This window comes from Fundulus heteroclitus, chromosome 20 (genome assembly GCF_011125445.2).
Source record: "Fundulus heteroclitus isolate FHET01 chromosome 20, MU-UCD_Fhet_4.1, whole genome shotgun sequence".
Classification (NCBI taxonomy): domain Eukaryota; kingdom Metazoa; phylum Chordata; class Actinopteri; order Cyprinodontiformes; family Fundulidae; genus Fundulus; species Fundulus heteroclitus.
In genome coordinates, this window is record NC_046380.1 from 41,803,608 (window position 1) to 41,819,037 (window position 15,430).

The 15,430-nt window shown below is 41.0% G+C and overlaps 1 protein-coding gene across 2 annotated transcripts in view; it reads right to left on the bottom strand.

The window, feature by feature from the left end:
• Window positions 1-15,430, bottom strand: part of slc41a1 (solute carrier family 41 member 1) — a 39,207-nt gene that overhangs the window by 13,004 nt on the left and 10,773 nt on the right. For both annotated transcript variants that reach the window (XM_012857524.3, XM_021313512.2), the window contains 4 exons: window positions 13,130-13,237; window positions 7,036-7,107; window positions 4,218-4,362; window positions 1,404-1,550 (listed from right to left, as the gene is read on the bottom strand). In XM_012857524.3, coding sequence (XP_012712978.1) covers window positions 1,404-1,550; window positions 4,218-4,362; window positions 7,036-7,107; window positions 13,130-13,237 — 472 coding nt within the window. The remainder of the gene's footprint in view (window positions 1-1,403; window positions 1,551-4,217; window positions 4,363-7,035; window positions 7,108-13,129; window positions 13,238-15,430) is intronic.

Sequence of the window (15,430 nt, forward strand, 5' to 3'; positions counted from 1 at the left end):
GTTCCTGCCACTTCACAACGGTGCACAGCTCAACGTACGTCTATAACACAGAATGTCAATAATGCGTAGAATTCAGTGGTTGTAATGTGTCAAATTGTGAAGAATCTGAGGAGGTATAAATACTTTTGCAAGACACGGTATCTTGTATGATGATGTTACTCGACTGACGCTGCAGGAGACTCAAACAACCCCCCCCCCCCAAAAAAAACAAAAAAAACACAACATCCGAGTAGACAGAGCGCTTACGAGTCCCAGACACCAGCTGTGTTTGTGTGTCTGAGCAAAAAATATCCTAAATATTCTCAGCCTAGCAGCACAGCGTAGCGTTTAAAGGGAGCGAGGTTGTTTTTTGGCCTGTGCCTGACAGATGTAAGAGTTAAAGGATTACGGCACACTCTGTGGGTCTGCCTGTTTGTGTGTCTGCGGTGTGGAGACGGCGGGGGAGCTTGGTGCAGCTGGGTGTGTCGCTGGCCAAGACACCGTCACAGCACTGACGGCAGAGCTAGATAGCTGTGGAGTTTCTCCACGTAAAGCAGCAAGATTAGGCGTGGGAAGGCTTTCAATCTTATTTACCTCCCACTGCCAGGAGAACCCCATTTTACACAATCGGCACATGCTGCAGCTTTAACCACTTCTCTGATGAAAGCTCTTCAAGCTGTTTGGGGCCTGGATGCTAGAATAAGGCTGTTGTCGAATACCCCCTCTCTTGGGTTGTCACTTACAAACTGATTTTGTCGGTGGTTGATGGAATTAATCCAGAAACTACAACAACCCACCTTTTCTCGATTGATATTAGATAATGTGAAACACTTTAGCAGAAGCTGAACCTTTCAGGCGTAAAAACTCTGTACCAACTGTCAAGCATGGTGGGGGTAGTATCATACTGAGGGAAATAAATAAGAAGGAAATTCTTCAACTTCAACTCAAATCAAAATCCAGATGGTTGAAAATTTACGTAGGCACAACTGGGCGTTTGAATCTTCCAAACACGTTAAAACAGTTTTTTTTCTTAAATAAAAAGTAATAGTCAATAAAGTAGGCCAAGGTTAAGCTTCTGTAATGAAGCGTAAACTGGATCTGTACAGGAAATCCAAGCAACTTCAGAGAAGGTTTGTCAGATATCGAGGCAGAATTATTCAAGAAGATGGAAATAAAAAGTGTGTGGTTCCCAAGCAACCTGCGGGAAGACATTTATCCAATTATAAGTTGATACATGTAACATTTTGACTCCGTGTGGATTTAAGAAAATGCTAAATAAGTAAAACTCAAAAGGAAACTGAAGGATTTGAATCAGTAATTAAAAGACCAAAACTGGCCAGTCACAGACTGGCCAAACTGCCACACTTTACTGAGACATTATTTAGCAAGTAAAAGACAATGAGCCCGAATAAAAAAGCTATTACCTAGCTCCTTGTAGAGCCCTGTTGAGATGCCTGCCAGCAGGGACAGGGTGATCAGGTCTCCAAGGCTCGCAGCGATGGGGGTGGCCACATTGTCAGGGTTGATGCCAACTTTTCTGGACGCCACAATCACGCCGATCATGATGAGACCTGCGGAATTTCAGTTTAAACTGCATCAGAACACGGAAGACATCTGAGGTCGTACTTTGCTGTGACAAACTGGAGTCCAGGTCCGTGGTGCTGGCACATTTTGTCATCCAAACCCTCAGGAAGTCGTAGCCATTTTGAACAAAGTTATTTTTAAACAGATAATAAACATGCAACCATTATCATCCTTGGCGGCAACAGTTGCAATAACTGTCTTTAAGACGTTGCCATAGAGGAATTATGGCTCACTGTTTGCAGAACTGTTTTAATCCAGCCACATTGTAGGCTTTTGAACACGAACCTCTTGTTTTAGATCATGCTGCCGCTCCTTGTTGAGATTAAAGTCCAGACTGTGCCTCAGATCCTTGTTGTAAAGCATAACTCGAGAGCATTTGAGCTTAAGGTCATAAACCTATGGCCAAACATTGTTTTCTGATGGAGTGCAGGCAATTATGGCACGTCGTCCAGTTTCTGAAGCAGCAAAGTAGCCCCAGACCATCCCTGACTGTCTTTTTGTGAAGTGGTGAGTTAGTTTTCTGTCAGGTATTACGGGAAGCATTGTTCACCTTTTTAAAACCAGGTTAAACCTGGGATGGAGCTATGTATTAAGGCTGTTCAAAAGAAACTAAAAAAACGAGGAGAAGAGACTGCAGCATCCTGAACTTTGCTGAGTTAAGTGCACTGTAGTTTGAGAATTTATAGTATTCTAGAGCTATCGAGTTTTCAAGCACACACAAAGCACTGATTTCTATCTTTAATCAATAATTGAATTTCTGTTGGATAACTTTTATTAAATGACTCAGATCAGCATCTGGGCAAAAAATCTTAATTGAGCTAGCCCTAGTTGCAACATTTACAGCATGAATATGTTTTTACTTTCGCCACATGTTTTATGTAAGGGATTCCCGACCATATTGATTCATGAAGCTCAGTGCGGTCCAGGCCCCAGCTTTGAGAATACCTGGTCTAAGACTTGATTTCACATCACCGTAAAGACTTTCATAAGATCTGTTACAAGCGCTGAGCAGGATGTTTAGCTTCATACAAAGAACTTAACAGATGTACTTTTTCTGATTTATGGTATTTTATTTCCATTTTTATGGCTCTAATTGTAGGTCAACAACCATATTTGATATGATTTCTAGGAGTTTATTTGATTTGCTGTGTCCGTGAATCAAAAGAAAGCAGGATTACACAGGTACTTTTCAAACCATCTATAGAGCAATTCCGTTTCTAGAATATTTTAAGGATCAAATCTTTTTGGCTTTTTGGAGCTAGAGGAAGCACAACTTTAGATATATCTAGAATAATGCAAACCTGGCACACTGAGTCCAAAAAAAAAAGATAAAAAATAAAACAACTGGACTTCTATTTTGAAGCTGAAGACATTTAATTTCCCATCCAGGAAGCTTTCTCAGTTCAAAATGTCTGGAGTAGTGTGGAGTTCCAAACTTTATAGACCTGCAGGCGATGCCTCAGGTCTATAAAGCTTAGACAGTTTAGATTCACCTGGAACTAATCGCCCAAACAATGAAGAGTTGTTAGGATTATCATTGTCTGGCTCACAGGAGAAATGTTCTGGTCACATGCATGGAGGTGTGAATTAGAGTGAAACTGAGCAGGAATCAAACCTATTGCTGTGTTGTAAGTTTTTGAAAGTTGAAGCCTTTCTCCACTGAGTTGATGTGTCTGGTGAAAGCTTGTACTTATTTTGCCTGGATTTCGACTCACGTGTCGTCCACATATGGCTTGTGGACAACACGTCTGTCTATTTCCAGGCAAAATAAGGAGAAGCTTTCCCCAGACACATCAACTCAGTGGATAAAGGACAATCTTTCGAGCCCATTCGGGCTTTTTGTGCTAAAAATTATTTTTTTCACATCAGTCTCCATTCATCCTGAGTCAGTTCCTATAAACTCGTAAAATGAATTAAATGACTGATCTGACACTTTCAACGGAAACCAGCTAAAAGTGTGTTTGAGAATCTCTAGCTTAGCACCTCTTTAGCCAAATCAGGAACTTCTTTTTTTTTACTGATGTAAAAAAAAATGTCACTGATGTAAATGTTATCACCACCTGCTGGGCAGGATAGGTATTATGGCAGGTTGACTGGAATCCTAATGTTAGCAAAATCCTACTTGGACAGCTGAACTCCATCACTGATTTGTTGGATTCATTGGAATTCATCTAAGGACTGAACTCAAGAGGAGAAAGTGCAAATCAAACGGGTGTGTTTCCAAAGCATCAGTTTAACGGTGACACTTACACAGTTTCTTTTTTATCTTTTATATTTCCCACTGGGCAGATTTGTTTGCTTTACTGTTGAATTGCACAGGGTACTCGAGCACATAGAGAGGGGAATACAGATCTAAAATGATTGTTAACGGTAAATGAATCTAATATTTTAACATGGACGTGTAGCTACACACATCTTCATGGTTTTCACAAGAAAATCGTTCGAAGTATTTAGCTATACCAATGTAAATGACTAGTTCAAGGTTAAACCCAAGCTTTCCTTAGCAACTGAGTTGTCTAACCTTAGCGAGAGAGAGAGAGAGAGAGAGAGAGAGAGAGAGAGAGAGAGAGAGAGAGAGAGAGCAAAGCAGATTTGTCTAATGAAAAAGCTTTTCACACCGTGGACCTGACTAACTTTCTGTGTGGCGGCCGTACCCAGGAGCAGAGATGCGATGAAGGCTGTGGCCACACTCGAGGCACACAGCAGCACTGCGTGGCCCAGCTTGAACCGTCCCTCTGGGAGCCAGCCAAAGATTACAGCAGCTATGGAAGCCAGGAACCCCACAACTGTGGCCTGGACCTGGACGCAAACACACACACACACACACACACACACACACACACACACACACACACACACGCAAGCACATACACAAATGGCTCACGAAGATGTCATTACAGCTAACATTTAAACTGCAGATGCATAAGACTATCACGTTACACTGAGAAGTTTTCAATCAATCAGCGAGAACCCAGCTGACAGTTCAGTCGATCACTGTACATGTTGCATCAGTAGCCATGGATATGCAATTATCAAAAGAAGAAGTGGAGTTAAAAAATCTGCAACTGTAAATGAACCCAAGGCTCACGTGTGTTTGCACCCACCCAAGTAGGAGGTTATGCGTAAAGGGTTTCATGAAACACGATAGATTCCTTTAAATATTACATAACAAAGCTACATGATGCGGCAGTGGAGTGAAGACCATTTCACACAGACCAACACAAGGCAGTGTTGTTAAAATAAGGTAAAACAAACATATTATACATGAGCCTAGAAAGAACATAATTAGAAATGCTATCTTGAGGTACCAAAGCTTTGTTTATTTGATAATGCAATATTTATACCATGAAATTAAAACAATGTATTTTTGTTCTTCTCAGGTGGATCTTTTCATCCCACAGGTGGCAAAGGACAAATGATTCATGCTGACAATGCAACATCAAGGTGCTCAGATTTTTTTTTCCTAATGCCACTATTCCTCACAGGATTCAGGTCTAAATTTTGTCTTGACTTTTCTAAACCGGGACTATTCTTTGTTCTAAACCAGGGGTGTCAAACTCCAGTCCTCGAGGGCCGGTGTGCTGCAACTTTTATACGTGTCTCTGCTTTAACACACCTGAGTCAAATAATCAGGTCACCAGCAGGACTCTGGAGAACTTGACTGCATACTGAGGAGCTGATTCAAGCATTTGATTTAGATGTGGTGCATCTGGGACACATCGAAGAGTTGCAGGACTTTTAGACTTTTAGGCCGGATCACAAGGATAGGAGCTTGACACTTGTGATCTAAACCATTCTATTCCAGCTCTGGTTATATACTTATGGTTGGGTCTTTGCTGGAACATGAACCTACAACCCCGTCTTAAGATTTTTGAAGACTTAACTGGATTTCTTCCTGCATTGCTCTGTATTCAGCTCAATCCAGATCCTCTCAACTCTAAACAACCTCTTTGTCCCTGCTCAAGAAAAGAGTCTCCGCAGCATGGTGGTGCCATCTCCATATTTGGCCACGGAGATTGTGTGATCAAGGGGATGATCAGTGTGCAGTACTTTTTAATATTTCCTCCAAACATAGCGTTATGCTTTTAGGCCAGAAAGTCTAATTTTGGTTTTGTATGACCATTACAGCTTCTTCCAAGCTTGCTGTATTCCCTATATGACTTAGAGCAAACTGAAAACTAATCTCTAAGGCTTTCTTTTAACAATGGCCTTTTCTTGTTACTGTTCCAGTCGGATTTGCAAAGTGCACGGTTAATAGTTGATCTCAGCAGCTCCTCCAGTGTTGGCAATGCGTTTCTGTAATATGATTTTCTTATTGGCCACCTTGCTATTTTAATGAGGCAGATGGGTTTACTGCTGAGTCAGTCTCAATCTTTTTTCAGGTGATGGATAAAACAGCACTTTGAATCGTCTTGTTACTGAAAAGCGCCGTATGAATAAACTTGTCTTGCCTTGCCTAGCCTAGCGGTCCATCAGATGAACAACACTTGGTAAACTGCATTAGAACCTAGCCCTACATTAAACCTCTCCAGAACCTTTTACCTGCCCTGCCTGCTGTGTTTCTTACTCTGCAGGATGTCGTCTATTCATAAATGTCATCAAAACCCGAGTAACCAATTTCTCTCACTGTCTTCACCAGGCAGCTGCATTTATACAAGGACAACATTACACAAAGCTGGATTCTATTTGCTTAGCAGTGAAAGTCTGACAACAGCAGTTTGCCCTGGATTTGGTGAGGTGTCACAGTCCAGGACGATGACACAACACAATGTCGGGAAATTGGGGCCTAACACTTTTGAGTTAGGCCCTATCTCATGTGGGTCTGTCTCAGGATAAAGAAAATCCAGTCAAATACACTGATGTTGAAGGTTGTAACTTCAACAGCAAAAGCACTGTAAAGCATCAAGTCATTTTGGGAAAAAAAAAAAAACAAAACCCAAGGTAACCTTATAAAGAAAAAACAATTATTAACTTGCAAAAAAAATGAAAAATGATTTTGGTTACATTTTCAGCCACAGAGGACAGTCATGTCAGTAATGTGTAGCGCAGAAAAAAAAAAATCACAAATAACAAGTGTTATATTGGACAATGTGCTGGTATTGATACCAGCACATTATATGAGTTAGTTGCACTACTTTGCAGCCTTGCCTCGCTCTGACGAGCTTTTAGCTGGAACATTCTGTTTTATCAAGGTAAAGGTGCTTAGAGAGTTATCTGGAGCAAATTTACAATTATACCATATTCCTTTAATAAACTGTTTCACTAAAGATACATAAAAGCAGAGAAAAATGAATATGTAATGGACTCTTCATCCTAGACTATTTCCATTTAATTTCACTGGTTTCTTTGTGAACCCAACTCAGTGTGATCCATTACTATGCACTCAGGTGTATGTAAAACCACAAGCTAGCTTGTAGATGTCAATTATCCACCTGTACTAGTAAGGTGAAAACACATTATTGCTAAATTTACCTGGATGAGGGCCAAATTCCCCATGATCATCTTCCACATGTCCTTTGCTGTGTCCATCTGCCCAATATTAGCCTGAAAAGATAAAAAAAAACAACAACACAGGGTTACTATCTTTTCCTCGAGGGATCTTTCTATATGTGTGTGTGTGTGTGTGTCTGTGTGTGTTAGCTAACACAAGCTATTGATCCCATGAGAACAATGAAGGGTCAGTTGTCAGGACAAAGACCCTCTGATCCGAGCCTCCATCCTGCTGCCATCTCCACTTATCTCATCTCTTTTTCCAAACAAACGCACACACTGATGGTCTCCAGAGTCAAGTGGCTGTGGCTACAGTGGGGCCCTGTGTGTTCAGAGAGCAACGATCCAAACGCCCATCCTCAGTAAGAGGATACAAACAGACAGCCTCCTCTTCCGCTCTGACCTATCAGTTGCAAATGCCTTTAAGAGGCCTTCCTTTACATGGATAATCCTAAAGAAGCAGCTGATTAAGACGGTAACAGATCAAATAACACCTAATGTGTGGCCTAATAAAGGAAGTAACATTTTTGTCATGTTGTAGTTCATCATATATTTTTCTCCTAACCAGAAATAACTCTGTGGCTTCAAGAACCGTTGTTGCCGTATCAACAATGATATTGAGTATTTTTCTTAGTAGCAGTATCAAGTTAGAAACTGTAGTATTGTTACATCGCTAGAAAGAGCTGAAATATCGTTTTTGAAGCCCGGAATAAAAAAAATATATCGATCACCATTTACACAAACAAACGGCTAAACCAGCCAAAGGGGAGGGGGAAAAGGAGTTTTTGTGGAGTTTAAAAAAATCCCTATAAAGTCATGATTAGATATAATGAGCTCCGACAGAAAAACGAGAGATGTGAGGTCAGGGGTGAAGAAAATCCCAGGCTTCAAGCAGGGGGATGGTCAGATCAATGGAGGCCTGAACAGAAGCAATGACTTGAACAGACTCTTCAGTCGGTCCAGGAGTGAGCTCAGCATCCCCTTCTCCTGGCCCCGGCCAAACAGACCTCCCATCTACCCTATCCTGCAGCTCTCTGCTCACTCAACATCTCGGTGGGATTCTGCTACACCTGTTCAACCCTAACCTGACCCACAAGATGGTTCCAGTGCAATGGAAGACATCCTACCTTATTCTAGTTCTGCCATCTGGACAAAGCCAGCAGCACTGCGATGTCCTTTGATGCCTCCAGGGCATTTCTCGTCAACAGTCAGCAGTTATTCTCAGCAACAACAGAACATGGGTCACCGTGTCTTCAGAAATGCTTGCTTCAACACAGCTGCCTGTGCTTGCTGGTCACATTTGAAGGATTCTTGATTTGCAGAAGGGGTTTTGCCCAAAATCCTTCAGAGTGCCATAAATGGTCCCTGGGCCACACTTGGGACACCACCAATTTAGACCATAACAAATTAAAATGTCATAATTTCCCAGTCAAAGCCCAAACCTGAATCCAGCAAGAAATCTGTCACCAGGCTTGAAAATAAGGTTCCTGGGCAATCTCTTGGAGTTTGGGCTATTTTGCAGAAAAAAATTAAACAAAATCAGCCTCCGTGACCTGTCTTCAAGAGAGGGCTGAATGTAAAATCCATGCCACACTTTTCAAATCATAGGCTATTTGGAAAGAAGAAATGCCAGTCCTCCTTTTCCACATTGTGCTGCTTGTTTTGGTCTCTTACATAAAACAAAATTTATGTGAATGGTTGTAATGTGGAAAACTGTGAAACAGTTCAAGGGGTGTGATTACTTTTATTAGGCGTTGTATATGAAGGGTTGCCAGACATAATAAAATCCACTGTGTGCAGTGGAGGGTTGTCATGGTCATTCTTGCATACGTAAAATGCACACCGAATCGGCCACCAATAACGTCATCACTGCTGGATAAACACGTGGATGGAGACCTACAGCTACGACACTAATGCTGTCACCAAGAGACCAGCGCTGATAAGAAGAGGCAGGGTGGACAGATAAAAGAGTCATACATTTGTGTACACATGAGAGAACTTTAGTTTTACGCAATAAAAGCTGAGCTTTCCGTTTAGGGGGGAAAATGGTAGCAAGTGGTTGAGTGGACGGATTTCTAAGAAGTACAGCCTGGTTTTGCATGGTGACCTGTGATGATGCCACACTCCCAGTGTTTCTTTAGAAAGCATGAGCTGGGTGGATTGGCGGTGCTTCTCTTCTGGCAGACATATCGTGAATGTGACTCATTGAAGACACGAGACATCAGAGCATGAGCGGTTTTCAGCAGATCAGCTGTTAGCAATGTTGAAACCTGATCACCACGCGGTACTGGAAGGTTTTTCCGACATACTTTGCCAAAATCCGTCCGTCTGTCCGTCCGTCCGTCTTCTTCCGCTTATCCGGGGTTGGGTCGCGGGGGCAGCAGCTTCAGTAGGGAGGCCCAGACGTCCCTCTCCCCGGCCACTTGGGCCAGCTTCTCAGCTCCCAAGGCGTTCCCAGGCCAGCCGGGAGACATAGTCCCTCCAGCGTGTCCTGGGTCTTCCCCTGGGCCTCCTCCCGGTGGGAGGTGCCCGGAACACCTCACCAGGGAGGCATCCAGGAGGCATCCTGACCAGATACTTTGCCAAAATCTCACACTCAATTTCACTCAGTTTCAGGCTTTGCTTCACCAGAGTATTCACACCCCTGGAACCTGTTTCACATTAGAACCACAAACTTTATGACACAACAACATAAAATACTGCCTGGCTGTATTTAACTCAAGAGAAAGGGCATAGTAAAAATCGGAAAATTTAGAGTGCAGTTGTATTCGCCCTCTTTTTTATGATACTCCTAAAAAATAATCCAGTGCGACCAGTTACTTTCAGCAGTCCCCTCATTGGTAAACAGAGTCCATCTGTGCAGTTTAAAAACAGCTCTTCTATAAAGCCTCCGATGTTTGTCATAGAACATTATTGAACAAACGACATCATGAAGACCAAGGTATGTAGCCGACAGATCAGGGCTATAGTTTTAGGGATGTTTAAAGCAGGACCAGGTTCTAAAACAATTGACCAAGCTTTAAACATCTCAAAGATCTCTCAAAGAGAACCATTATTAGATAGGCTATCCACTAATCTGTCCCTCTGGTAGAATGTTGAAAAAAAAAAAAACAATATGTGTGGAGGGCAACTAAAACAGTGGCAGCATCATACTGAGGGGATGTTTTTATTTGGTACGACTGGTCAGAGATGTTGGTCAGAGGGAGAGAGTTAAACACAGGACAATCCTGGAGCCAGGCCTTTTAAACTAAAAAAAAAAACCTGATGGTGACCACAAGACATTCAGCTGGGACTACAATGGAACGGTTGCATTCAAAGCATATTTATGTTTGAATGGCCCAGTCCAAGTCCAGCTCTAAATTCAATTGAGAATGTGTGACAAGACTGGAACATCGTTGTCCACAGATGCTCTCCCCCAAGTGTTGCAGAGCTGGTCGAGACAAACTCTGGCTGGTTGCTACACTTCAAAGAGTTTTATTTTTAAAAGTTGCTAAATCATAATCATTACTACATCACTATGTTGTGATGGTGCATTGCATACTATGACAAGAGAAAATGTTGAAGATTGAGGATGCAACATGACGAAATGTTCAAACGTTCCTGCATGAGGCACTGCATGTCAAAGCCTCTTTCTGTTTCCCTGGATGGCCCTCACTACATTCTCTGATATTAATTTCCTCCGAAATTATAATCCAAACAGGCATTAAATCTGGGTTTAGTTGTTATCCTTGAAAAACCTTAAACCTTAAAATCTTTTTATATTGTTCAGATCAAGCCGTATAATATAATAGTCAAATTATAGAAATAGTCATATAATAGAAAGTCAAAAGTCCAGACCTAAATCCACCAGAAAATCAGTGACAAAACTTAAAATGAAGACATCCTGTCTTTCTAATCTGAGTCAGCCTGAGCTGTTATGATGAAAAAAACTGGCAAAACGTTCAGGTCCAAGATATTCAGAGCTGCCAAAAACTTGTGAAAGTAAGAGGAATAAAAAGCAGTTTTACTAAGTATTCATTACACAGAAAGTTGCACAGCTTTCATTATAAAAACATGTAAAAAAGTCTTTCTCTCCTCTCTATTGAGTAATCATACCAAATCCAAAATAAAAGTTTACTGTTGTAAAATGTTTTGCAAGACACTGTATTATCATTAATATAATTACCATATTAAAATAAGAAAGCTCAAACATTACATTAAAGGAATTTTAAAAAAATCAACCATGAACTCCACAAGTCAGCCACTAATAGGGATTACATTATTTCCACTATTTCCAGTAATAAGGGCATTATGAAACTTAATCTGCTGATAATTGGAGGTGGCATGGAAAAGAAAAGTGTGGTCCTGCTGGGCCACACCGGCAGACAAGTGCCAGTCCTGTCTCAGGAGAGCCAGCAGAGTCTGGCTGAGCTTGTCATGATGAGTGAAATATTCATGAAACGCCTCAACCTGTGTCAAGATGTTGAGAAAAGTGATCAGTCAGCCCCCAGATGATGCCACTGACGCATCCTCACTTCTAGCTCAGAACGTTTAACAAATAATTCATATATTCTGCCGAGTGAAACCAAAAATGAAATCAGATCAAGACTGTCCACCAACGTACTTCTGCCTCATCCTTTTCACAATGTAACGCTGTTTTAAGTACTTTCACTCGATTGCCGACACCAAAGCTGTGACAGTAATTAGATGTGTCATGTTAAAAACAGAACACAATGTGCTGGGTAGACCACTGCTTGCAGGACTAATCAGCTTCATTACCTGTTTCCTTCCAGCCAGTGGAAAGAATGTGATGATTGGTGTACATACAAGCAGTGCTAAGCTAAAACTTTTCTGCCCCCACGCATATAGCATATAGTCTACTGCTGGCAGCTGGATAGCAATTCCATAGGCCTATACCTAATATGTTCAACTTCATTTATTTGATTTTCAAAAAAAAGAAAATAACCACTAGCTTCATCTTTTTTGATTCATCACTTTTCAGTTCTCACTTCTTGATCCAATCTGTTGTAATTTGGACACTGAATCTAGGGGTATCCTCTAGAGCAGGGGTCACCAGGTAGCCCCCAAGGACCACATGTGGGGCCCTCAAGCCTATTCAAAAAAAAAATTTTAAATAGCACAACCCTCCAGTGAGCTGTTTTTCAATTGGTATTTTATTCATTTGCTCTTCCTTTTTAATCATACTTGTATTTATATAAATTTAAAAATGACAAAAGCATTTAAAACATATTCATATTGCGTAAAGCTAAGGTGAGCTTGGACTCCCGTAGTTCAAAGGTCAGTGTACAGGTAGCCCTTCGTATGACATAGTACCGATGAAGTAGCTCTCAGTTTCAAAAAGGTTGGTGATCCATGATCTAGGCAGTTCACTAGTCCATTGGGTAACCAACGTAGAGTCAGCCGTGGGTTTCTGAATTGTGAGAGGAACTGGAGTACCCAGAGAAAACCTACTAATGCTCAGTGAGAATGTGACATTTGACCCCCTCTTGTCAAGTGAAGGCACTAAAAACAGCATTATGCTGTCGTCTATCCCACATTAACTCTTATCTTCCTTCAAAGCCTTCAGGGAAATATGGAGAAATGTGGTAGGCTTGGGTGGTAATTAATGAATACCAGGGTATCCAATGGAGTTGCTTTGAATACTGTCATTTACTGTCATCCAAAGATAAATTTAAATTTGTTAGACGTTAATAGATATTATTTTCACCGATAAGCAACAGGCTGTGTTTAGTCAAGTGACTGCAGTTAGTGAAACTCACAAGAGTGAACCATCAATCTGTCATTATGACAACACAGCTCCTTTTAACGCGTCGCTATATTTGGTGACATCCAGATTTTACTTGAATAAAGACCAAAGACTCTACATAACATAAACTGAAACAATTAGTATCTGCATTTCAAACTTTAGCAAACATTGTTGATCCTAACGTCATAACATAATCTCGCTTCACCAGATTTGAACTGAACAATCTGTGAAAATCTCTAAAAATTACTCCAAGTCATTTCTATGGAAAAAAAGTCAGTACAACCACAAGCCCAGCACACCACCAGCAAGGGTAACTACGCATGTTCTTACCGCTGTTGAAAGTCTGGAAGCCAGCGTCATCTCTAAGTTCCCTTTTAGCCCCAACAATGCGGGAACAAGGATGAAGACTTCGGACACCTCTGTGAACACCGTCCAGTGCTGCAAAGACCACAGTTATGTACATTTGTTAGAACCCTTCTGGTTTGCAGAACCCTGTTCTTAAAAAGGGATTGAACTGATTTTATTTAACAAGACGTATGACGATCATTACACTGAATATCTTTACAGCAGATTACATTGGACATGCGATATGATCTCAATCTAAACCAGGTTGTCACTAATTGCTCAGCATGCGCGTTACAACTTAGCCACATCATACATACACAGTAGATAAGCAGTTTATGCAAGTGCTACCAAAATGTTGCAGCAGTAACCTGATCATAACTTAATCTAAAAATTTTATCTTATAACATGCCATGGAGATGCTCTGTCAGCACTGATCAATATTTACTGACCCTCCATCCATCCATCCATCCATCCATCCATCCATCCATCCATCCATCCATCCATCCATCCATCCATCCATCCATCCATCCATCCATCCATTATCCAAGTTTGTTCACATCCAGCACTGGGTTGATGGTAGAGCAGAAACTAGGAGTTTGTCCTGTGTCTGCTGGGTTGCCAGTTGGAACCCCCACTTTGACTGTAACAGCCTTTGTGTCCTTGGGCATGACACTTTGTCTGTGTTGCCTGCTGTTGGTGGTCAGGGGGCCCAGTGGCACTGATGTATGGCAGCCCTGCTTGTTTCAGTCTGCAACTGTGGCTACAATGTAGCTCACCACCATCAGCGTGTGAATGAATGGTTGAATTACTGAATGTAGTGTGAAGTGCTTTGGGTTCCTCAGGACTTGATAATGTGCTATATAAGTACAGACCAGTTACCATTCACTTAAAAAAAAAAAAGATTGTTAGATGAACTGGTCTTTCTAAATTGCCCTTAGGTCTGTGTGCATGCCTGGTTGTTTGTCCTGTGTATCTCTGTGTTGCGCTATGACGGACTAGCAGGCTAGCAACCTGGGTGTAACCTACTCCTGCCCAATGACCACTAGACTGGCACCAAGCCTCCAATGGCCCTGCAAGGATAAGCGGCTATATACGATGTATGGGTGGATGGAATTACAGTTTTTTAAAATCGCTATGACACAGTTTTCAATACATTTAACAGGTTTCCTAAACTCTTAACGCACCAACACACCTAAAACACACAATTAGCGAAACTGTTAATTTCATGTTCAAATTCACACATCGTAAGCTAAACTCCAAAACTAATTTTCAAAATACAATAATACACTAACAAAACACTGCAAACATGTTTCAAAATTAAATAATTATTCAAAACACTAACACATGTTCCCTTTCAACATGAACATTTAGTCAATCATAACACAATGACAAAAAAAACACTATCATCAGCTGAAATTACAGAAACTGCATTATTTTAGATGTGTTATGTGCATACACACACACACACATATATATATATATATATATATATATGTGTGTGTGTGTGTGTACATATATATGTGTATATAACTAGGAGGTACGCATGACATCATCTGCCTACTCCGACTTCTTTTGTATTCTTTTTTTTATTTTTTATTTTTTACATAATATTCTTATGTTTTTCTCATTTTCTTTTTGATCCACTGTATATAATTGATGCACCCTTTCCTACTCCTGACTATTGACTGACTACTGAGCCGATGTGACAACTGAATTTCCCCATCTTACCTTAGCTCTGGTCCTTCTTTGAGTGCCACCACACATTCTTACTCCTAACCCTCTACCTTGACCCACTCCTCTCCCTTGTCCTGGTACTTGTCTTCCTCGCCCTCGTACAGGCATTTCTTTCTTTCTTTCTTTCTTTCTTTCTTTCTTTCTTTCTTTCTTTCTTTCTTTCTCACATTGTGTTGCTCCAAATTGTTCCTTTTTCAGCCAAGACCAGCCCAAAGAGTCCTCTTTTATAGCATATGATCATGTGATTGAAAGAACATCAACACTTGAGTGTGCTTCCTAGATGGGAATTATCTGTGATTTCAACAACTGCATAACTTCAATCAGATGTTTCTCATTAGCAATGGAATAAAATACAGGGAATATATTTGTGTTTCAATTCAATATGAAGAGTTGTTCACCTTGACTTTATCCTGTAAGGTTAGGTTTAGAACGTGGCGTTATCTGTTCTGACATACAATGTTAAAGCATTGGTAAATTTGGCTGTAAAATTCTACTGTTTTGGTCTTGTTTGAGCCGGTGTGTAAAAGGAGTTTAAGCAATTTTAATTTGCGT